Source organism: Brassica napus, chromosome C3 (genome assembly GCF_020379485.1).
Source record: "Brassica napus cultivar Da-Ae chromosome C3, Da-Ae, whole genome shotgun sequence".
NCBI lineage: Eukaryota > Viridiplantae > Streptophyta > Magnoliopsida > Brassicales > Brassicaceae > Brassica > Brassica napus.
In genome coordinates, this window is record NC_063446.1 from 1,392,544 (window position 1) to 1,416,457 (window position 23,914).

At 34.2% G+C, this 23,914-nt stretch overlaps 4 protein-coding genes across 5 annotated transcripts; 2 read left to right on the forward strand and 2 right to left on the reverse strand.

Moving 5' to 3' along the window:
* The first annotated feature begins 5,801 nt into the window (after positions 1–5,801).
* Positions 5,802–9,295, forward strand: BNAC03G02650D. Its single transcript, XM_013867040.3, has 4 exons — positions 5,802–6,124; positions 7,265–7,603; positions 8,489–8,712; positions 8,824–9,295. The coding sequence occupies exons 1-4, from the start codon at positions 5,909–5,911 to the stop codon at positions 9,149–9,151; spliced, it is 1,107 nt and encodes a 368-aa protein (XP_013722494.1). The 5' UTR covers positions 5,802–5,908; the 3' UTR covers positions 9,152–9,295.
* Positions 9,296–9,685: 390 nt separating this feature from the next.
* LOC106426338 (TATA-box-binding protein 1-like) lies at positions 9,686–11,057 on the reverse strand. Its single transcript, XM_013867064.3, has one exon. The coding sequence runs from the start codon at positions 10,637–10,639 to the stop codon at positions 10,007–10,009; it is 633 nt and encodes a 210-aa protein (XP_013722518.1). The 5' UTR covers positions 10,640–11,057; the 3' UTR covers positions 9,686–10,006.
* Positions 11,058–16,431: 5,374 nt separating this feature from the next.
* Positions 16,432–19,356, forward strand: LOC106426307 (protein trichome birefringence-like). Of its 2 annotated transcripts, XM_013867031.3 has the most exons (5): positions 16,432–17,501; positions 17,572–17,764; positions 17,833–18,026; positions 18,116–18,633; positions 18,970–19,356. In XM_013867031.3, the coding sequence occupies exons 1-4, from the start codon at positions 16,612–16,614 to the stop codon at positions 18,627–18,629; spliced, it is 1,791 nt and encodes a 596-aa protein (XP_013722485.1). In that variant the 5' UTR covers positions 16,432–16,611; the 3' UTR covers positions 18,630–18,633; positions 18,970–19,356. The 2 variants fall into 2 exon arrangements, with proteins under 2 accessions (XP_013722485.1, XP_013722484.1); XM_013867030.3 differs by lacking the exon at positions 18,970–19,356 and having other exon boundaries at positions 18,116–18,834.
* A 168-nt stretch (positions 19,357–19,524) lies between these two features.
* LOC106427563 (homeobox-leucine zipper protein HAT14) lies at positions 19,525–21,944 on the reverse strand. Its single transcript, XM_013868291.3, has 4 exons — positions 21,593–21,944; positions 20,909–21,180; positions 20,717–20,796; positions 19,525–20,122 (listed from the first exon to the last, which is right to left on the reverse strand). Exons 1-4 carry the CDS (start codon positions 21,942–21,944, stop codon positions 19,825–19,827), a joined length of 1,002 nt encoding a protein of 333 aa, XP_013723745.2. The 3' UTR covers positions 19,525–19,824.
* Between the last annotated feature and the right edge of the window lie 1,970 nt (positions 21,945–23,914).

Below are 23,914 nucleotides of genomic sequence, written 5' to 3' on the forward strand. Positions count from 1 at the left end.
ATATGTTGACCATTTGATTTTAAAAAGTTTCAATAGCAGAATTAGACTAATATTGTTTGTTAATTTTCCTTTTATACTAAGAAATCAATTTTTAAAAATTCTTATCTCTTCTCTAAATTAGGCTAAAACTGGGCTTTTTGAGAATAATGCCAGTCTAATAGCATGTCTTAAGCAAACAAGACTTAACAGTAGCGGTCTTTCATCACCAAGGCAGAGAAGCCCAAGTCTCAAAGACCATTGGCAATTACAAAGATTGGATTATCACTACAAGAAAACAGCGGCATACTGAGGGAAAAAATCGTCGGTATGTCGTCGGAATAACGCTATTCCGACGACATACCGACGAAAAAAGTCCTCGGAAATAACTCCTCGGAAATTCATCTTTCCTCGGAAATCCCTCGGAAATTTCCGACGGAATTCCGAGGAAATGAATTTCCTCGGAATATTCCGAGGATTTTTTTCGTCGGAAATTCCTCGGAATATTCCTCGGAATATGTCGTCGGAATATTCCGAGGGATACACTTCCTCGGAATATTTCCAAAATTCAAAAAAAAAATTATAAATTTATTTTTTTAAATTGAAATTCAAAAATATAAAATTAAAATTGAAATAGAAAACATATTTAAAATACAAAAAATAATAAAATAGTTTTTATAAATAAAAAAATGTTTTATAAATACAAAATTAGTTTTAATAAATATAAATATTTTTATAAATATGAAATCATCTTTTATAAATCCAAAAATCGAATTTATATACAAAAACGTTTTGTAAAATCGAATTTATATAAATGTTTTGTAAATACAAAATAATAAACAATTTATAAAAAAAATTCTAAATCAATTCAACACAACCAAATCACAATTCTAAACCTATTACACAACAAATCACAATCCTACCCAATCACCCTAACAAAAATCTATCAAAAAACTTCTAAAATCATCAAATCTACTTAAAAACCTAACAAATAGGACCTAAGAGAGTGGGATAAGGTCCTTACATGATTTGTAAAGGAATGGAAAGGATTCGCCGGAGAGATCGTCGCGAGAGAAGGTGGAGAACGCCGGAAGGAGAGAGAGATCGCCGGAGAGGAAGAAGAGAGAAATGGGGAAGAAGAGAGAAATGGGGAAGAAGATGCGGTTCGAGTTTATAAAACCTTGGGTCTGACGGATATTTTCCGTCGGAATTCCCTCAGTATTTTCAATTTCAATTTTCGCGAAATATTTGGCGGCTTGTTTGCCCGGTTAAATGAAAATATTCCGAGGAAATTCCGACGGCCACTTAAATATCCGTCGGAATTTCCTCGGAATATTTTCATTAATTCGAGGAAAAAGAATATCCTGTGCATTTATTTCTATTAATTTATATTGTTCCTCGGAATTTCCTCGGAATATTCCGAGGAAATACCGAGGAACTAGTGTTTGGGGTTTCAAAACATCAATTTTTTTTGTCGTATTTCATTTCTTATACAATTGTAATGCATACCATTGAAGATTCTTTGTATAGATGAGCATAAACCATGAAATAACAAATTTCAAAACGAATTGTAAGTATTCCCTTTACCGTTCATTAAAGTGTATAAGTGTTTCTCTTATGTTGTGGGGATTTCGTTCATACAATCGGAAAAGTGTTTATTATAGGGTAATGAACAAATTTTTGACTTCATAATGAACGTAAGACACTTAATAAGGGTTATATAGGTGTTATTCAAACCGCAAAACGTTGTTTTCGGTTTAAAAACCCTATTTCCTCGGAATTTCCTCGGAATATTCCGAGGGAATTCCGAGGAAACCCTTTTCTTCCTCAGAATTTCCTCGGAATATTCCGAGGAAATTCTGAGGAACTAGTGTTTGGGGTTTCAAAATCTCGAATGTTTTTTTATAAACGGATCGATCGATGTATTTATGTCCAAAAACGCATCGATCGATCACTAAGATGGACCAAAGCGTAACAATGTGATCGATCGATGAGATTATCCCATCGATCGATCAAGGATATCAAGTGTTCCTCGGAATTTCCTCGGAATATTCCGAGGAAATTCTGAGGAACTAGTGTTTGGGGTTTCAAAATCTTGAATGTTTTTTTATAAACGGATCGATCGATGTATTTATGTCCAAAAATGCATCGATCGATCACTATGATGGACCAAAGCGTAACAATGTGATCGATCGATGAGATTATCCCATCGATCGATCAAGGATATCAAGTGTTCCTCGGAATTTCCTCGGAATATTCCGAGGAAATTCTGAGGAACTAGTGTTTGGGGTTTCAAAATCTCGAATGTTTTTTTATAAACGGATCGATCGATGTATTTATGTCCAAAAACGCATCGATCGATCACTATGATGGACCAAAGCGTAACAATGTGATCGATCGATGGGTATATGTCCAAAAACGCATCGATCGATCACTAGTTCGTCGGAATTTCCTCGGAATATTCCGACGGATTGATGTTTCCTCGGAATTCCGTCGGTATATTCCGAGGAAATTCCGAGGATTTCATTTTCCGTCGGAATGTCCGTCAGAATACCGATGTTTTCTTGTAGTGTATGGAAGGACCGAGCGTATCCTTGACTTTATGAGATTTTTTCTTCGTCATGCATTGTTGATTTATAAAAGTTTTTGTACTTTGTTAGAACTCTCTTGTTGTCTTTCTTTTTTGTTAATATGTATATGTATGCTTGTTAGAACTTTCCTTACAAATGAAATATCTGACATGAAGTACAATAATGTATATATTTATAAGAGTTTTGGTATAAGGTTTTTATTTGAGAGATCAGAAAGTCGAAATCATATTCCTCTAGAACTGTTTAACTCTCATTTGTAATTAAATTTAGCTTATGGGTTATCTGCTTCCTTTGTATTTTTATTCTTTTGACAAAAGCTTCCTTTTTATATTAAAAATCTGTTTTTCCTATCTTCTATACACATAACATTAAACTTGGAGATAAGATTAGGTTAACCCTTGCGTCATCATCAATCGACTTGATTTTTCCAAGTTATCTGCTTCTTTGTCTCATTTTTGAGATGACACCCGAACAATATATTAGAAGAAGTTTATAAGCAGGGAACTAAATCATCTCAATGGATGAAAATATTAGACTTACCGGATAAATTGACGTGGACAAGTCACCTATCCTTGCTTCCCTTTTACTTTCATCTTCACCTGACCAAACTCCGAATTTCAATACAAGGTTACACTACTTTGATGAGTCAAGAATTCCACTTTATCAGTGAAGAGAGTTATTAAATTGGTTTTTATAATCTTTATATGTTGGATCACTTGTTGTATTGATCAGTAACACTGGCTGAAGTAGATCGTACATGTAGTAAGACTACATTTTCCTTAAAGTAGGGTAAAATAATATGAGAAAAATATGCAATCTTTTTATGTAGAATTTAGTTCCTAACAAATTTTTTATTTGACTTGGTGTGCAGTAAAAAGAAAACTTGGTATAATTTAGAACTTGAAACATAATATTGATGAATTTAAGTAAGAAGTCAGTGCATCATGAATGAATAGGTATAAACTTCTTTATCCAAGACTTATTGAACTAGTTGGAGATTCCAGTTGATTTCATGTGAGACTCTCTTAAAAGTTAATGTGGATCCTACGTTAACTCAAATCTTGATGTCTAATATCAACATTAATGATATAACAGTTGTTTACACTTTTTTTTCTTTTCAGATTCAGCTTTCTTGAATCTTCCATGTGGGGTTGGAAAATCATAATCAGATATCCTAAGAAAATAAGAAAAACAAATATTAACAGCAGAGTAAGTACTCAGAACAATCCTACTATATAAAAGGGACTAAATCCCTCATTTCTAAGCCATGCCACATAGGTAAAATATTATGAACCAATCAAGATGCCATGTCATCCGGATTGGGTTTGAGTTAAAAAAAAAGTTATTTTTAAAGTCCATTCGACCCATCTCGAAGCCCATTCCCAGCCACTCTCTCACAAGCATAATCCCGTGTTCTAAACATCCCGTGTTAAATTTTTTAAAACACTCATATCTTAGAAATAGTTTAGAAAATATATTTATATAAATTTTTTTTCTTGAATAATATTTAATTATAATTTTTTGTATTTTTTTAACTTTTATAATAAAAATATTGTTTTCAGATAGCAACAAAAAATATATAAAATTGTCTTATTTTTTAAATTTTTCTATAATTTTATTATATTATTTTAGAATCAAATATTTAATATTAATATAACATATAAACTTCATATGATTAAAATAAAATTTATTTTTAATTATATATATAATTCATTAAGGGTATTGTTTTAATTAACACATTAGCGAATCAGTTAGAAATTAATAATAAATCAATAACCTATCAAAAAGTCTAAAACCTAATAAAATATGACAAATAAGAAAAACTAACTAAATTTTAATATAAAATAGAAATTTAATATTACTAAAATAAAATTCATTTTTAATATATATAATATTAATTAAGGATATTTTTTAAATTAATAAATTAGTGAGTTAGCTAAAAATAAATAATAAATCAATGATTTAGCTAAAACCTAATAAAAACATGACAAATAAGCAAATTTACTAAAATTATGGATAATATAAAATATGATTGATTCTTTAATACGAAATTAAAATAAAAGTTTTGTTAAATAAAACATAAGTTTGCCGTACCGGTGTTACAAAAAAAACAATCATTAATAGTGTCATAGGAATTATGTCTTTCCCATTAGCGAATAAAATTGAAGCAGAGTGTTGGAGGATAGCTCAACGTATAGACGAGTTTATGGAGATTGATATGGGAGTTGAGGTAACAGACACAACTGTTCCTCCGGAAAAAAACGCTCCTGCTAGACATCCTGGATAAATGAAAGAGACATATCTGGACTTGGCTTTGTGTTAATGGATGGTGACTTTCTAATGATGTTTGGAGCAAAGGCAGATATACACGCACCAAATCACCACTGCAGGCGGAAGCTGAAGGTTTGCTATGGGTAATGCAAGTGATACTGAAGTTTGGACACAGAGAGATGGTCTTTCAATCGACTGTGAACAACTGGTTATACTCATTCAAAAGGAGGAAAATTAACCTGCATTGGACTCGGAGCTCGACGAAATACAGGCTGTATCCAAAGAATTTTCTGAACTTTCTATTGCTTATATTCCTAGATCTTTAAAATTTCGTACGAATAGCCTAACAAAAGGTGTCCGATCACGCGCATCTCGATCAGCTTTTGTAAACCCTTTTGCACCAAGTTGGCTAGCCCCACAAGCTAGCATGAGGGTGCCAAAAAAGAGAATAAAGTTAAAAGTGAAACTAAATATCTCAATGAACAAATTTATCAGAAATCCACATTTATGTAGATGTCTATATGGGACAAACAATTTTTTTTAGCCAATTATAAAATATAGTCACGAAAATCAATCCTAAAATATATAATTTAAAAAAATCATTTAAACAAACATCAAAATTTTTAATATTACACCAAATAAGAATATAAAAACCAACTATATTTTCTTCGTGTATAATGTGTTGTAGTAAGATTCAAAAAAATTAACTTACTTTACAGTAAGGAAAAATTAGATTTTTAATTCTAAATTTACAGTAAAAACATAACATTTTATAAAACTAAACAATTAACATAATAGTACAAAAATATGAAAAAATATCAAAATACTATCCGCGCGTAGCGCGGACAAGGACCTAGTTAAAAGTAAAACTCAAAAGAGGTTAGAGAGAAAGAAAGGTGGTGACGACTTATGCCAATATAACTTTTCTATAAAGAGAGAGAAAGAAATAACAATAATTAACAAACAATGAAAAAGAAAGGTGAACAAGACGCACTAAGTCTATAAGCTGCTTGAGCACAAAGAGAGAGGAAAGAAGTACCAAAAAAGAACAAAAAAAACAAAAGAGAAAAATGCAGAGATTAGCACCATTGATGGAAGAACCGATGGATCAAGAAGAACAAGAAAGAGGAGGAAGATCAATCAGAACGAAATCATGGAAGAAATGGATAAAGACACAACTGCAGTCTATGATCATTCACAAAAAACCAGATGCAAAGGTTCTTCTCAGTGTTCTTGGATGCCCTCTCTTCCCTGTCCCTCCTCTCTCCAAAATGTCTCTCCAGCAGGTAACTATTATACGGCGTATGTATGTGATATCTACATACTGTATATACTTTTATTGAAAACTATTTCAACTAACTAAAAACATATTTTGGTGGGTGATATTAAATAGGATTAATTAGTTTATGATGCTTTTGTATATATTTTCTCATTGTATCTGAAGTATCTTTCGTATTAATTAGATAGACATGCTTTTAATCTGGTGAGAACTATTAATTTGACAAGTTTGCATCCGTTACTTGACGACAGTCGACAGTTACACCTCATAAATGGTTTTTCGTATATTTCTCAGTTGACAAATAAAGTCAGATTTTCTTTTACTAAAATATAACGTTAGTTTTTTTTTTTTTGTGCAACATAACGTTAGTTTCTCTTCTCTTTCTTTTCGGATTTTGAAAACATGACAAATGCAAAACTTTATATTTTAAAGGAAACTTGCAGGTATTTGTTTATAATTCAGATAATCTTGCCATATTTTTCATTTACATTATTTTACATAACAGAATAAATGATATAATGTACGATTTATTGGGTTAAATTTATTTTAAAGTTTATAGAAGTCTTGTGTTTGATTTTTCAGTGTCCTCTTTGGTAAATTACTAAGAATATATATTTCTAGGTGGGTTCCTGTGAAAAGCGAGTCTCTATGACTCCACTGTTTATTCTATAGATTTTTCACGATACATGATTACATGTGTGAGATTTGCTAGAATCTGTGGACAATAAGGTCACAGGTCAGTGTCACACCAAGAATAAGAATTAGTCAATGCAAGACTCGATCACGAGATCCATACATAATTACAGGAGACACAATTATTCCATTACAATAAACTTATGGTTTTCAGATCTGAATGATAATTCTTATTATTATTTTGTATTCAGTAAAATTACAGGATTTGTAAGAAAAAGAAAACAAATTAAACTGCTATTGCATATTAAAACTTCTTAGACCCAAATTTAGTTTTAATTGTTTATGATTCAAATCACTACTATTTTAGAAAAAAATATATACCCTTTTCGTAGTTTAATAGATTAGATACAATATATGGTCTCCAACATATTGATAGAGGAAACAAAGGTTCAGATCCATGCTAAAATATGCATGAAAATCATACTAATCCATATAGTTATTATGATCATTATAGGTATCATCGTCAGCACAATACATAATACAACATTTCGCCGCAGCAACGGGATGCAAAAAACTCGAAAGAGGAATCAAAAACACTTTCGTAACTGGAAAAATTACAATGACTATGATGAATGACCTCAGTGGCTCAGCCACAGTTAATGCTTCGCCTGTGTCTCATAAGGGATGCTTCGTCATGTGGCAAATGCTACCGGAAAAGTGGCTCATCGAGCTGGTAGGTGGCGGTCATAAGATTTCAGCCGGAAGTGATGGAGAAATTGCTTGGCGTTATACACCCTGGCTCGGTGATCACGCTGCTAAAGGCGCTATACGGCCTTTGCGACGTACTCTACAAGTAAGTATATATTTTCGCTAATTTTTTATTTTCACCAATATTTTATTTATACAACAAATTTTTTTCATAAACTTGTATCTTTTGTGAAATTAGAGAAAATATACAGTTTTGTAAACATTTGAATAATTAACTTATATATATATATACCCAAATAAGCTTGTTAATTCTTTAATTAATTATGATCTAACTAGAGATTACGCAATTAATCTTCATACAGTTAATACAAACATTTTTCAAGATTCGAAGTATAGCAAATACATCTAGAAGTGAAAGCTGAAAAATCATAATTGTATATTATTTTAATTTGCTTTAGGCAAAAAAGAAGAATAAGAGTGTGTTGGATCTGACATTCTACTTTGGGGGATGCTTTCTTAGCTTTCTATTGTGATGAATCTTTTTGCCTTAATCACGTGCTACTAATTGACTTTATCATGAGCTTAAAAAATGGAAATAAAGGTCGGAACTTGGGAGAGAGATTCAAAGTTTATATATAGTTAATCCAAACTTTATACAATTATTAGATTTTAGGGACAAAACATTATGTGTTAGTGGTCCCCTTTTTATGGTACATATATCACTGTTAACAATAATTCTTTACATCATAATTTAAAACTAAACCTCGCTATTGGTTTTATATAATAATATTGACACTAAAAATAAAGAGGGTTTATGTTTTGCTCTTATTCATGTGCATTGTCCCCTATTTTGTAGTTTTCTGTTCTGTTGTTTGGTTGTCGTCCAGTTCGGTCTGTAAGGACAACATCAATATAAATCCGGTTAATTAATATGAATAGTTCCACAAAGAATATAGAGATAGTATGTGAATTGTTAAGGATAATACTGTATTTCTATTAATGGAGATTGTATATCTGAATACACAATCAGGGGTTGGATCCTCTAACAATATCATCAGTATTTTCATCGGCACAATTTGTTGGAGAGAAAGAAATCAATGGAAAGGATTGCTTCGTTCTCAAGTTATCAACCGACCAAACTGATTTAACAAGACGCAGCGACTCTACGGCTGAGATGATCAAACATGTCGCTTTCGGTTACTTCAGCCAGAAAAGTGGCCTTCTACTTTGCCTTGAAGACTCTTCCCTAACTAGGTACATTACATCACAACAGTTTGATCATTCTATTTTGATTCTTTAAGGGGTTCATGCAAACCAATAGATGACAGTATTGGTTTAGATAAACAAGATGTGGTTGTTATGTAGGATTCAGACACCGGGTAGTCTTCCGACATACTGGGAGACCTCAATGTCGTCATGGATGGAGGATTACCGAGCAATCGAAGGTAGTGAAGTGGTGATTGCACACTCAGGTAGAACGGATGTGTTGATATCAAGATTTGGAGAGACTCTCAAGGGAGGAATCTCTGTGACTCGAATGGAGGAGAGATGGACCATAGATGATGTTGCATTTGACGTGCCTGGCCTATCCATAGATTGTTTTATTCCTCCTAAGGAGATGAAGATGGATTTTCACCACCAAGACGGTCCAAACACGTTTCCAGAGTTATTAGATGAGCGGCAAAAATTGTAATTAAAATCAAAAACACCACAAGAATTAGTATAGAAAATTGTATAAGGGTGATTTTAAAATCAAAACGCTTATGGTCAAAACGTTTATGGTCAGGTGCTCTGTCTGCTGACTATCTTGACATACTAAAACCAGCTGCTTTATCTTCTGAGATGATTTCAAAGGTGAGTTGTTGAGGATGAAAAATAATACTTAAATAATAGATTTTTCAAACTTGGGATTCAGAAAACCATATCGTGTAAAATCTCTAAGCTCATGTCATTCTATTAAAGACTGTTGATATCAAACGTTACATACTTAAAAATCAGAGTTTTCTCATATTATTCAATATGCATGTGTTAGAAAACGAATCCACATTGCTATCGATGCGTACAGTTGAGCAACGTGTTTATTACATCATTTATCTGGAGTATTAATAACTTGGAATATATAATAAGCATGCTACAGTTCTACTACGCCTTATATTTTTTTTTTGAAGAAAAAAAAAGTTAAACCCGGGTCTATTAAAGACACAGACCTAACCCCCGGGTGGGAGGTGCAGTCCACGACAGCCCTCTCCCGGGTTTTCATACGGACGTATCCGCAGCCGTGGTGAGCAGAACAATGTGACTTAGTTTCCGCAGCAAGAGGATCGAACTCGGAATGTGTTTTCATCCAAGGCTCGTCCACTACCACTGGACCACAAGTTCCGCTCTACTACGTCTTATATAGATTACAAGACTTTGAAAGATATTTTGTAAATATGAATATACTTCCACCATACGATATTTCTCATATTCCAAACATCAAAATCAACAGTCGTTAAGGGGAAAAAAAATCGTCCCAAGGGGCTAAAAGACCACAACACAACTCCAAGATCTATAGCCTAGCGGTGAACTTCTTCTGGAACTGTGTGAGGACCGGGTAGATATTCTCAAAGGCTTTGTAGGTCTCTTCTCTCTTCTTGGATCCAGTGATAACTATCTTCCCAGACACAAAGATTAGTAGCACAATCTGTGCTCCTTTCATCCCTATCTTTCCTCTGATCCTGTAAATAAGTCCTGGAAATATCTCCGGCTCGTAGCTTGCGAAAGCGTGGTGATAGTACGCAAGACCTTCAAGCCTTATAGGAAACTTCACATCACACGAAGCTACGATGTTCTGAATCTTGAAGTCTTTGAACTTTGCTTGGAACCCAAGTTTCTGAATTATCCGAGCGTACTTCCTAGCAGCCAGCTTGGAGGAGTCTTCGGTCTTGGCTCCAGTACATACCATTCTTCCCGAGGCGAAGATCAACGCTGTGGTCTTTGGTTCCCTTATCCTCATGATCACAGCAGCAAAACGTTTAGGGTTATATTCGGCGTTACGTGCTTGCAAAGCTATCGCTTTTAGGTCAAGCTTGCAATCCAAGTTAACTGTAGAGACGATGTTTTGAAGAGTGGGAACTATCCCTGAAGGATGATTGGTACGGTCCACTGGATTACTACTCGCTTCGAAATTTTGATCACTCATTCTCTAGGATCAAATTCAATGTTTTGGTTCCTACACAAAATCTAGGGTTTCGTAGCTTAAAGAAACCAAAAGATTATAAGCGATGAAGCTTTTTTAATACAAAGATTTGAGAACCGGAGAGATTGGTTTCGTCCTCTCGCTTTATCTCAGAGAGGTTTTTGATCTGTGAGAGGCCACCGACTTGAGTTTTGTATATATAGGAGCCGAGCTACCCTTGACCGTCTTCATAAGACCGAGGGTGTTTCAGGGAAATCAAGAGTTTTTCCTTTTTATAAACTAACTTTCCGTTTTTAATAAATGATAATATCGAACATATCTGCAAATTATTTTTTTATTCTAATGGAAAATTAATGTACATGACTTTATTTTAACGATTCTCTGTTATGCAACTGATTTACGGAAAAAAGGAACGAAATTTGCCTAAGCTTAGTCGAAATTTAGCCATATTATTGGATGTTTCACGATATTTTTTCAAATTTCTAGGAGTTCAAGCAAATAGCCAGAACAAATGTACCTATCAAATGTACTTTCTGAACAAAAATATCATTAGTATACTAGACCGCTAGTCCATATAAATGCTATATAATCTTAAAATAAAACTATATTATCTAAATATATGTAGAGCACATAAATAAATTAATAAATTAATTAGTTAACGAAATGAGAAATTTCAAAATGTTGACAAAAAATAATTAAGGACCTATGTTGGTAGACCACCGTGTGAAGATTCAAACAAGTCGTACAGAGTATTAACATAGAGCGTTCAACTCAGTTTAGTCTCATGATGTATCCACTCATAATCTATATTATTAAAAGAGAAATACCCTTTTGAAAATATTTTTACTTTATTAATTAAACTGCCTAAAATTTATTACTTGTCTTTTCTGTTACATTAATGAAATATGCTTAAATGAATTTAAACTTCCTATTTTATTGTTTGTCTTTTTCAGTTACCTTAATGAAATATCCTTAAATAAATTTGGACATAATGTCATTTAATCAACCAAAAAAACTCCTGAGTTATCCTTACGTGCATAATTTTAATAAGGGAGATTTTTTAAAACATGCATCATTAAAATGTTACCTAAAACATGCAGCACTAATATATAACATGCATCAATAAAACTAGAATTTGACTCACACAATTGTACGGATATTATTTTCAGTTGATTAAATTTAAAAATAATTATTTATTCAAAATATATTTAAGAATGGCTATGTTTTTAAAAATTATATGGTATTATTTGCTCATAACTCATTTGTCATTTGGTAAATTGTTAGAAAGAAAATTTTAGCATAATATAACTCAGTTGTCATTTGCTAAATTTATGATTTTTATTTATATTTTTTTATTATTTAATTATAATATTTTCATTTTATATTTGAAAGATAAATGAATTTTCTTTCAAACAATATTTTTGTAAATGTATTTTTTTAAAAATAATCAATTAAAATTGTTATTATCATTGAATATCATTATTTTTGACATAATTTGAGTTTTCGTTTACATCAAAACTTATCATATTTTAGGATAATTTTAATTTAAAATTTAATTTTCATATTTTCAAACAAATTCTAAAAATAGTTTTTAAATATTTTGTTATAATTGTTAAAAAAAATATTGAGTTGCATTTCAAATAAAAAGGTAAAGATATTAAAAATATTCTAATTAAAATATGTAAAATTTTATATAGTTTTAAGGAAATGGTCAAAATAAAAAAAAATTACACATAAAATAATCATGATTTTTGTTAACTGGGCGGATCATTATTTATATGATATCGCACACGAAAGAAAAATTTCTGTTTTTAAAATTATCTAATTAACTCTATACTCATTTTGTTTTATATTTTTTATATGATATCACACATTCGTAAAAAAAATAGATAGTTTAAGATGCAAAAAAAAAAATTACTTAATGAATATAATATGAACGAATATTACAAATACATCATTTAATAAAATAAATAATTAAAAACTGAAAATTCATATCCGCGCTGGCGCGTGGGTCAGGGTCTAGTCTAGTATTAAACTATTAGTTTTAGTTTTCAAAATTCATTCTACATAACTATTTTGTCCATTTTATATAAGTAACTTGGTTAAGAGGGAAGACGGAGAATCATGAGTGGATGCATCACTTAAATATCTTTATAATTTATATTGATCTTAAAATTTAGTGCTAAGTGCCATTATCTCGTAGTAAGGTACTAAACTGTAAACATATGATGGTGGAGATTTATAAAGAATCTTTCAAGAAGGTGGTAGAGGTGGCAGAAGCTGTAAATGAATAGTTGTGGCAAAGACTTTTAGCTGGCCTTTGGAGAATGAGAGTGATATGGTGGAGATGACGGGAAGTTGTATATGAAAGATGGTGGTGTAAAATTGCATTCGACTTTAGATAGTATGGTGGAAGTGGTGAAGAGCTCTAACAAGCATTATGCCATTATGTAGATTAATCTTCTCCTCTGGTTACTATATCTCATATTTTGTCTCCTCATCCCTTTATCATTCTTTCTTCATTTTCAATCTACAAAATGGTTTTCTTTTTCCAATATCCAAGTACTACTGATCACAATGGCCAATATCCACCAGTGATCGGACATACTAAACAAAGTCTTCTCGGCTTGATGAGAAATGATTTTCTTTGTTCAATATCCAAGTAATGTTAACCACAATGTCCAATATCCACCAGTGATCGGACATACTAAACAAAGTCTCCTCGGCTTGATGAGAAATCTTGTTAGTAATATGCTTATTTCATTAAATCTTGTTCTTATTTCTAACATGTGATAAGTCTTCACCAAAAAAAGTCTCATTCAATATGTTCTTATTTGTAATCATGATTTTATATTCCAAATTTTCAAATCAAGAGCCCTCATATATATCATTCTAATATTTTTTTTGGTATACATACGCAGAATTTATTTCAACATAACCAGTGTTTATATTACCATAAACAATAGTACATTTTATAAAATATTGTCTACTATATGTGATGCCTAGTTGTATTCAATGAATTGGTCGATTGATTTTCACTTCATCAGCATTCTATCCAACTTTTGTGCAGTTTTTTACAATCAATATGTTCTTGTATATGAATTGCAAATTATCTCTACTGTATTTGTACTAGGATGGAAAGTTGCACAAGGTGAGCGAGATGAAGATTCACTTTGACACAAGGCACCGTCGGTATGAAGCCATAATGATAAGAAGATTGAAAAAGTGTCTCTTAACTGCAACGGTCTTGTGGTGGGAGTCTTTTTATGGAGTTAGAGATGATATAAGTTGCCTCTGTTATTTATTCCTTGTTGTTTACCTTAAACTTTTTTTGTAAAATAAGTTTGTCTAATTTGTCCTCAATTGTTTTGTTTTCAAATAATTTTCACGCCAACGGAAGCTGAATTAAAAAAATTCAAGTCTTCCAGGTGCAGGGATGTCGGGACTCACGTTATGCTAATGACAGGTTTCTAAAATTTTTTTCTTTAACTGTTGATTTAAAATTGAAAGCTTATGTTGCATTTAAGACAAATGTTAGTAAATCTGTGTTTAATACTGCATAACACATGGACAAGGGTCGTAAAGAACAAGGTAGTTTGATTGGTGTCTGGTGATATAGTGGAAAGGTCTGCTGTCAAAAAATAAACAGTGAAGATGACTCAAAACACATGTGGCTACATTTAATATGGGGTATGAATTTTAATGAAGGAAAAATATGTTAAAACGTCTGCCGCTATGATCTTGTACCCCGCAGATTTACATTCTCGGCAAGATAACACAAAAGAAGGTCTTTGGTATAAGCTAATCGGATTATAACTGAATTTTCAATGTGGCCACCAATCAGTTATGTTCTTTATGGCCAACAACGTACCAACGTCAGGCCCATCCCTGAAATAAGGCAACTAAAGCATCTGATTTAGGCCACAAAATATAAAGTACACATTAAGACCACATGTCACTGAGTATTAGTTAGGTCAGATGGTTTAGTACTTTAATTTGAGTTAGCATATCGTAGTTCGATCTTCCTTTTGTCCAACATAATTTTAATTTTTACCATTCGATGACTTTATATATTTTTGTATTGGTTGACTGTTACTATTTATTGTTGGTATTTGTACAAGAGGTCACATGATTTTTTTTTGTGTTTTAGGCCACCCCAAATTATGGGACGGCACTGACCAACGTATTTGATTTTGTTTTTATCATCTCCATGTTGATCTTTTCCTCTGTTTTATTTGTATATTTCATGAATAGTCATATAAGTTTTTGCCAAAATGTTATAAACTTGCATTAAAAACAGATTTGACTAGGTTTCCATCGAAGAACAAAGTAACCATCCAGATCTTTGACTTTAGTTAATCAGATTCAAATCAGCAAACTCATATGGATATATACAACTACACAAACACAAGCATGGATTTAGTCATTTAGTGAAAATAGATTCCGACGTGGATCCTAATAAATTTCGATTTAATTCAGATGCAAACACATGAATCTATGCCATATTAACTAATAAGTAAGCTTTTGATCGTAGAAAAAAGAGAGAAAAGAGAGAGAAAGCGTGCAAGGTAGCAACGGCGTCCGGTGGCGCGTCCGAGCGCATACCGGCGCCGATGGTTCCCTTCTTTGTTCTTCCGTTCATGTCTTCGTGTGTTTTGCTCCGATCTGTCGATTTTCTCCGACTGCGCGCAGATCTGGGTTAGGGGTTTGCTCCGGGAAGACCTCGGCCCTCTGCAACTCTTCTTCCTCTAGATTCGCGGCGAGGAGGTAGGATAGTCAGATCTCCTTTTTCAGCGTTGTTTTTGTTCCGGGTTGTAGAGGCTTCCACAGCTCTTGCATCGCCGTTAAAGTTTCCGGGTTGTGGAGGCTCCTTCAGCTCTGTGGCGCCGGCTAAGCTTCCGGAACGTGGAGGCTCTTACAGCTCCATTGTTGCCGGCTTCTGGTCCCTTAGCTCTATTCTAGGGTTTAGTTTCTTTCTTTTTGTTGGTTTGTTCACTAGTTAAGTTAAGTTGGCTCGGGTTTGTTGGATGAGTTCTCGTCGGAGGACGATGGAAGCTATCTCGTGGAAAGGTTGATGTATGTGTGAAGCCCCCTCCTTGGTCCTTGTATTGAACTTTGGCGGATGAGATCTCGGTCACGATTGATTCTCTCCATGATTAGGCGCGCCTGGGAGGTTTGGCGGTTGCGGTGAAGAAGATGAGGAGTCAAAGAGTTCCGGTGTGGATCGGTGAATTGGTGGATGATTCTCCAGTGGTAGTCGAGGAGGAGGAGATGGTGCGGTTCGCGATGGAAGGCGGCCCGACATCTGATTCTCTCTTGGACCTACGGGTTGCTGGGTTTGGTTTTTGGGCCTTAAGCCCGTATTAGTGTTTTCGGATTTTTGCTTTCTCGTTTGTAGCCCAATGGTTTTTTGTGGCTTTTGTTGGTTTATGAGGAACTTGGGCTTTGGACCTTTTATTAATATAACAAATCTTGATGAGAAAAAAAAAGAATCTATGCCATATCCTACGTTAGTTTTCAGTTACAAAAGAAAATATCCTACGTTAGATGCATAGTACAAATAAGAACAACTCAGCAGTAATTAATTACACAGTTGCAACATGTGTGTAAAGAAGCTTCCCAATCATTCACATTAATCTCTTCTCTCCTCTTTAACCTGTTGACCGTAGATATAGGAACAAAAAAAAGTCGAATCTCGTACCACCGACACGCACTTTGATAGTGGCATTCCCGTAATTAATTTCAAAACGAGGGGCATTTGGTAGATAACTCTCCACTTTAAGTCATTCTCCTAACGGTGTCGTTCAGACATAACTACGACCCCTTTCTCTTTGTTTCTAAAAGTTCATCTTCTCTGCTACTTTTTTTTTCTCTCTCTAAACCTAAACAAAAGCACTGTTTCCCTCTCTCCCAACCACTAAAACACTCCCCACGCGCCACGAACTCCTCCTCCACACACACCACTTCCCCTCCACATGGCGTCGGACGCCGTCAAATATATGCCGATTCACGGCGCAACGACAACAACCGCCGCCGCAGCAGAAATAAGAAGCTTCTTCTCCGCCGTGAAACCGAAAAAAACATCAACTTTCGCTTACGCGTTTGTAATCACCTTCGTCTCTTTCACTCTCTTCTTCGCCTTTAGTCCTTCTCCTAACTCGTCCTCTCCTTGGTTCTCCAACATCTTCTCTTCTTCCTCCTTCTCCACCGCCGCCGCTCCTTCTTCGTCAAAAACCACTTCCGTCTCTTCGATCTTCTCCTACATAATCCCCAATGTCACTTCAACTAACCCCACCAATAGATCTAGCGACGCCGCGTCTAACACCACCGTTCCCGTCTCCGTTAACTCCACTTCTCCTTCCCTAAGTTCGAGTTCCGTCGTCAAAAACAGTACTTCGCAAGCACCGCCGCCGGAGAATCGAACTCCGGTTGCTAAAAACGCGACCTCTGAATCTCCGATCGTAAACCGGACCAAACCGGTTGCAAAAACCAACACTTCGCAACCTCTGCTTCCGACAAAATCGAGTAATCAGACACGGACAGCCGACGAAGCTCTGTCTCCGGCGAAATCACCGCCCGTGTCTGTGGCGGATCGGACGGTTAATTCCACCTCATCAACTCCTTCTAAACCGGGAAAGCAAACCGGTTCTGTTTCTTTATTGGAACAAGAGATCAAGAAATGGAGTGAGTCTCTGAAAGACTGCGAGTTCTTCGACGGTGAATGGATCATGGACGATTCGTACCCGCTTTACAAACCCGGTTCGTGTAATATTATCGACGAGCAGTTCAACTGTATTTCAAACGGAAGACCCGACAAAGACTTCCAGAAACTGAAGTGGAAACCTAAGAAATGTAGTTTACCGAGGTAAACGTTAGTGTAATTTAGTATTTTGAATTATATATATGATTAATAAATACATGTAATGAAAATGAAGGTTAAATGGAGGTATTATGCTGGAGATGCTTAGAGGAAGAAGGCTAGTGTTCGTGGGGGATTCTCTGAATAGGAACATGTGGGAGTCTCTGGTTTGTATGCTTAAAGGATCGGTTAAAGATGAGAGTAAAGTCTATGAAGCTAGTGGTAGACATCATTTTCGTGGGGAGGCTGAGTACTCTTTTGTCTTCCAGGTAATGGCTTTTTCATTTCTCTTGCAACAATTCATTTTTTTTTAAATGTTTTTTTTTTAATTTGATAGGATTATAATTGCACGGTGGAGTTCTTTGTTTCACCGTTCTTGGTTCAAGAAAATGAGATTGTTGACAAGAAGGGAACAAAGAAGGAGACGCTAAGGCTTGATTTGGTTGGGAAGTCTTCAGAGCAGTACAAAGGAGCTGATATTATTGTCTTTAATACCGGGCATTGGTGGACTCACGAGAAAACATCCAAAGGGTAAAAAAGACAACTCCCTTTAATCTATAATGTGAGTTGCTTTGTCTTTGTATTGTGTAATGTAGAACTGATATTATTAATTTTTAAAGGGAGGATTATTATCAAGAAGGGAGCAATGTGTATCACGAGCTCGCTGTACTTGAAGCTTTCCGTAAAGCGTTGACCACATGGGGTCGATGGGTAGAGAAGAATGTGAATCCTAACAAGTCTCTTGTTTTCTTCCGGGGCTACTCCGCTTCGCATTTCAGCGGTGGACAATGGAACTCGGGAGGAGCTTGCGATAGCGAGACGGAACCGATCAAGAACGAGACGTACCTTACACCGTACCCGGATAAAATGAAGGTGCTAGAGAAAGTGTTGAAGGGTATGAGAACGCCCGTAACGTATCTTAACATCACTAGATTAACTGACTACAGAAAGGATGGTCACCCGTCCGTGTACCGGAAGCAAAGCTTATCGGATAAAGAGAAGAAAACGCCGTTGCTGTACCAAGACTGTAGCCACTGGTGCCTCCCTGGAGTTCCGGACTCTTGGAACGAGATCTTCTACGCTGAGCTGCTCGTCAAACTCAATCAGCTTGGCCAAACACGACGGAATCCTTAAAAAGGTTTTTTCCATCGCGAACATTTGTTTGATCTCTCAATACTTTTCTTTCTTCTGTTTGATTGTTTTTAGTTGATTATAGAATGTTTAGAGTAAAAAAGATGAAAAGTATGGTTTACTCTCTTATATCTTTGCTACTATTTATTGTAAATCCTTTTGTTACCACGGTTACTATACTTAGCTCCAAAGAGAAGTTACATATTGATATTTTGTTTCCAATAATCGCTGTTACATATGTTTGATGATCTAAATTGAGAATAATTTTTGACTTTCTTAATTACATGTATTATGATGTGGAACATCGTTATTTTTTGTTATTGAAATAAAGTTTTGGATTTAGGAATAATGTAAATGTAAACGCAAGACTTTGCATACGGAAGCATGGATTTGAGAGATTGTCGACCACCGACAGTTCCGACAAGTACTTTACGTTTCGGAAAATAAAATATAGGATCTGAAGAGAGTGGGTTTGGTCACGACGTCTCACATGGGATGTTTGGACTTTTTTTTACTAGGAAGAAAGCTCGTTAAAAAGTCCATTAAGTCTAATGCTTTTATGAGTTCAGTGCGATTGGATCCAACCTGGTGCAGTTGTTCTCCACGTGACTTCTTATTACCTATTTCATCATGTATTAATGTAGGAGTTAATATGGGACATGTGACTATTTGGTTGGAGATTGGGAAAAGTAGATACAATGTGTTTATGTTTGTGTAGAAATTAATTTAAGGAATGCTTAAAAATTGAAGAAAGCTGGAAATATCTGAAAACTGAAGTACGCAGTACGAGACTCAACCATCGTACAAAATAGCTTTATTTAGTGAAAAAGTAGCGAATGACATTTCGTTGCTAGAAAGACCAATACGAACATCTCAACATTCTTGGAGATCCTCGATAAATCCGATAAATGATAGTATTGTATAAATGATATATTCACCATTTTGCTTAAATAGAGTATACTACTTTACAAAATATGGATAAATCAAACCATATATTTTGTTCGCTTGTCTTTCACTCAATAAACATGTCGACCCTTTTCCTCCATCTGTTTACCCGGTCCTACAACCAGAAACAGTACCAAAATCCAAAAGAAAACAAAATACTAACCGGATAATCGTTCGCTAGTCGTCTTTTAAAATAGGAGACGGTCCATTTGCTCAAACTGTAACCACTCAACCATTTATTTCGCACGTGCTTTCACGAAACTTGTTTGGCCGGTCCAGGTTTAACCGGAATCAAAGGACTATGAAATGATGACGTGGACAAGTCTATACGTGCTGCTGACGTGGATGGTTGTGATGATGAGGTGGCAACACGTTCGCAAGAAGGGCACATAGTGAGAGTGGTGGCCGGACGTTGCATGTAGAAAGGAGAAGAAGTCTTCAAAGCTCTCAATTCTTTAACCTCTTTCTGAAGCCTCCGGTTTTCGTCGGTTAGTGACTCACAACATTTCTTTAGGTATTCACAATCCACTTCCGTTTGCTTCAACTTTGTCCTATTCCCATTTGTCAATTACATAAACATAAACACATGTTGCTTATTGGTATATTGTACTACAAGGCACTGAATTCAGGCAAAGGAGCAACTCTAAGGGAACATATAGCATTTTTTATAAACATGATTAAGAATTAAGATATACTTATAACTTTTTATAAGAGATCAAAAACTCACCAAGTGCTAAAAGAAGTTTTGTATGTTCAAGATTGCCTTCTTGATTTCAATGTTCAATTTTTTTTTCATATACTTGTATTTTTTGACGCCGTATATTCATTAAATAGAGTAGTTGTGATATTTGGTTAAATTATATATGAAGAGTTATTATTTACTTTCTTTTTATCAGTAAGTCAGAATAAACAAATTATAGACGGAAATGGTGGCATAAGTGAAATGCTACTTTTGCACGAAAAATGACAAGAACAGACAAGCGACAATGTGTTATTATTACTCGTGATGCACCATGCATGTCGTCCTCATTCCTTTTTCAGAAATTAATGATCATCACAAAAAAATAGGAGAAAAATAGTATCTTGCATAAAAAATACTATTTCATAAAAAGAAAATGAATTAAGCTATAGTGACATAAGCTAACCTCGCTCGTCTGTTTTGAAACCAAACTTCAACCTGACGAGGACGAAGATTTAACTGCTTTGCCAACGCAATCTTTTGCTTCTGCAATGTTTATATTTTACATAAGATAAACAATAAAATGATAAGATTTGATTTGAAACACAAAAAATCTCAATAAAATTCACAAAATGTAAAAAATAATGGTGAGACCAACAGGATTAAGGGTGTTGTGTTCTTTGAAGCTGTCTTCAAGAAATGCAGATTGATCTTTAGAGAGCCTCAGTTTCTTTCTGATGGCTCCATTTTCGTCATCGTTGTCTTCGTTGCTGGCTCTTGAAGTAGATTTTTCAACCTCATCTTCCATATCTCTTTTATTATTTCTTTTCTCATAACCATAACTCTTAATCCCAAAATCTAATCGAAACGACGACGTTACACTATCCGGAGGGGACACTGGCATACTAGGCTCTGCCACCGTAGGTGCTCCTGAGAGATTGTTTTACATTAACAATGACTTTAAGCTGAAATCAAAACTAATTATCGGCCGGTCGTGGAATAACCGATTAGTTTTGTAATTTCAACATTACATTTGATTTTCGTTTTCTACAAAACCTTGGTTTTCTTTCTTGTCACAAATCAGTCAAGGCATATTTGGAAAATGATTTCAACATCCCACCGACACATTAATTATAATAAGTATGTACATTATACTAAGAAAATCGTAAAACATAAGCCATATTAAGGGATACTAATAAATTTCAAATGTTTTGTTTTTGTTTTTCGTGAAAATATACGGTATGTTTTCTTTTGTGGGTACGCATAACCACACAATATATAACTACGATAAACTAGTTGATTCTTATGCCTCATTTTTTTGTTTACAAACTAAAACCCTTACTGTTCTCAGGGATCCAAGGTAAGTGAAGCTGAAGCTGTAGTGACGGATCAACGGAAGATGAAACCCTAACTCCATCAGAATAATTTGCTCTTTGTGTTAGTTTACTCTTATACTTCTTCTCATCTTCTACCGACGGGGACGAAGAGGATGACAACGATCTCTGACTACCAAAACCAAGTACATCCAAACCCATGTTGAACCCAATATTCTTGTCGGAAGTAGAGGTCGATTTTATTATACAAAAAAAAAAAGTAGAGGTCGATGAGGCAGAGGGATTATTAGGAATCTTCGAGGGCTTCTCCAGAAAAGAGAACTTGTTAGTATTGTCACCTAGATACAAAGCTGGTTCCATCTCTTATGAAGGAAATAAGAATTTGAGAGAGAAAGAAAGAAACAAGAAGATCTGTTTTGGCCTTATGGTCATGAAGTGAAGCCCCACTTATTTATCTCCAGAGGCTCAGTATACTTAATGAATTAATAATAATGTTATAGTATATCGTCTCGCATAAAAACAAGTTTATGGTTTACTTTTTACCAAACATTAATTGAATATAATCATCTCCATCTAATATACTGAATAAATATATATACATACATAATGTGATATAGAGTTTAGGAGTTAGACTGACCGACAACTGCCGATTCACATACGCACGTAAATGCATATAAATATATTCCTATTTTACACGAGTCTAGCGCCTTATGTGTTTATGTCATTATATTATCTCTATATATAAAAATAAGGGGAATGTTAATCCTTTATCTTTGTATTTGCAAGATGAAAGTCGAATCTTGAGAAAATGGTATGAACTTTTACTCTAATAGAAAACAAAAAAAAAATCACGAAATTCGCAGATGCAAAGTGCAAACTCTACCATTTCAAATACCTTCCAAATGTAAAGATAGCATTCACACCTATATAACAGATAATTTGGATAAATACAACTACACATTTGAATATGCGACCAATTGTGAATATATCGGACTCTCGTATGTAGTTCATCAGTACTATCCAGTCATCGAACGTATAACATCGGATTATTTTGAAAGAATTTCATGTTAGTATTCTTACCTTATCCCAAGTATTCCATTGAACTATAAGTATATATAGTAAACCATTAAGGAATTAGTTAATTTCTTTGGAAGAATTAGACTGTTTGTTGAAAATCATTGAAAACCATAATTAGATTGACCAGCCAGAGTGATTCTTGGTCATACGTTAATGATGGCGATTTTGACTTTATGGTTTAGTAACTTTTAAGAGATTTAAAAGAAAAGTTGAGAGTTGTTGAAGAAAAAACAAGAATAAATAATTGGAAGTTAAAAAAGGACAGTGACGGCTGACATAGTAATTACCGTTTAATGCTGCATCGAAATCAGATTGATTTTCGTTAGAATTCAGCATCAGAGACTCATGATTAGGGTTGCACATACAACTACATAGCAACGAATACGACATAATGATTAAGGATGATACTTAATGACAAGGGTAAGATAAATTAAAACGTGAAAACGATGACCCATCAAACGGTCACGAAAACACTCAATCAAATTGATTTCTTTTTAGTTTAACCAATATTTTTTCCTTTTTGTTTAAAAATGTTTGACCAAATTGTTATGGGCTCAATGCTTTAATCACCATGGCAATGGCCAATGGTCCTAGAAGAACTTGATTAATGTGTTCTTACCCAACATCATGAATACAACTTTCAGTATTTATAATTTCTCTTAAACTTATTGCAAGTTGCTTTCAAAAGAAAAAAATCAACATTAAAAAGCTTCATTATTAAGTTTATGAATGGTAACATGTGATGGACATTAATTGGTTTCAAAATAGAACGTTGTCATCAATTACTAAAAAATGTAGGGTCTGACGACTGATAATTCATTGAATAGTCGTATAGTTATACAATTAATTTAAATTTCACAATCTTATGTAGAATAACGAATACTCGACGATTTTACCTTTTCGCAAATTTCATGACCGAAATAAGATTTAATGATGTCATTCTACAAAAAAAAGTTTCATTCATGATTTTGCCACATGTTATTACGTACTTAACAAAATTGAAGGAGCAATATCTGCCGCTTATTGTTACATAAACTAGTTTTGACTTCTTAAAATCTATCACTTTATAGCGACAAGTTTCCCTTCACTATTTTGTAACATGAATACATGATTAACCGATTAAGTTTCAGAAAAAAAAGGTTGATGGCGTTAAAGAAAACATACTATATTCCTTGTACGCATTTTTTTTGTCACGATATTCATTGTACGCATATACTGCTATATATCTTGTTTTTTTAGAAGTTACAAAGTTT

Coding starts and splice junctions, on each gene's coding strand:
- LOC106426338 (XM_013867064.3), bottom strand. CDS start 10,639: ATGAGTGATCAAAATTTCGAAGCGAGTAGTAATCCAGTGGACCGTACC.
- LOC106427563 (XM_013868291.3), bottom strand. CDS start 21,944: ATGGAACCAGCTTTGTATCTAGGTGACAATACTAACAAGTTCTCTTTT. Junction 20,797..20,908: donor AACACAACACCCTTAATCCT/GTTGGTCTCACC, acceptor TAAACATTGCAG/AAGCAAAAGATTGCGTTGGC. Junction 20,123..20,716: donor TTTCAAAACAGACGAGCGAG/GTTAGCTTATGT, acceptor AAATGGGAATAG/GACAAAGTTGAAGCAAACGG.
- LOC106426307 (XM_013867031.3), top strand. CDS start 16,612: ATGGCGTCGGACGCCGTCAAATATATGCCGATTCACGGCGCAACGACA. Junction 17,502..17,571: donor AAGAAATGTAGTTTACCGAG/GTAAACGTTAGT, acceptor ATGAAAATGAAG/GTTAAATGGAGGTATTATGC. Junction 18,027..18,115: donor CACGAGAAAACATCCAAAGG/GTAAAAAAGACA, acceptor TAATTTTTAAAG/GGAGGATTATTATCAAGAAG.
- BNAC03G02650D (XM_013867040.3), top strand. CDS start 5,909: ATGCAGAGATTAGCACCATTGATGGAAGAACCGATGGATCAAGAAGAA. Junction 6,125..7,264: donor CCAAAATGTCTCTCCAGCAG/GTAACTATTATA, acceptor TGATCATTATAG/GTATCATCGTCAGCACAATA. Junction 8,713..8,823: donor GAAGACTCTTCCCTAACTAG/GTACATTACATC, acceptor GTTGTTATGTAG/GATTCAGACACCGGGTAGTC.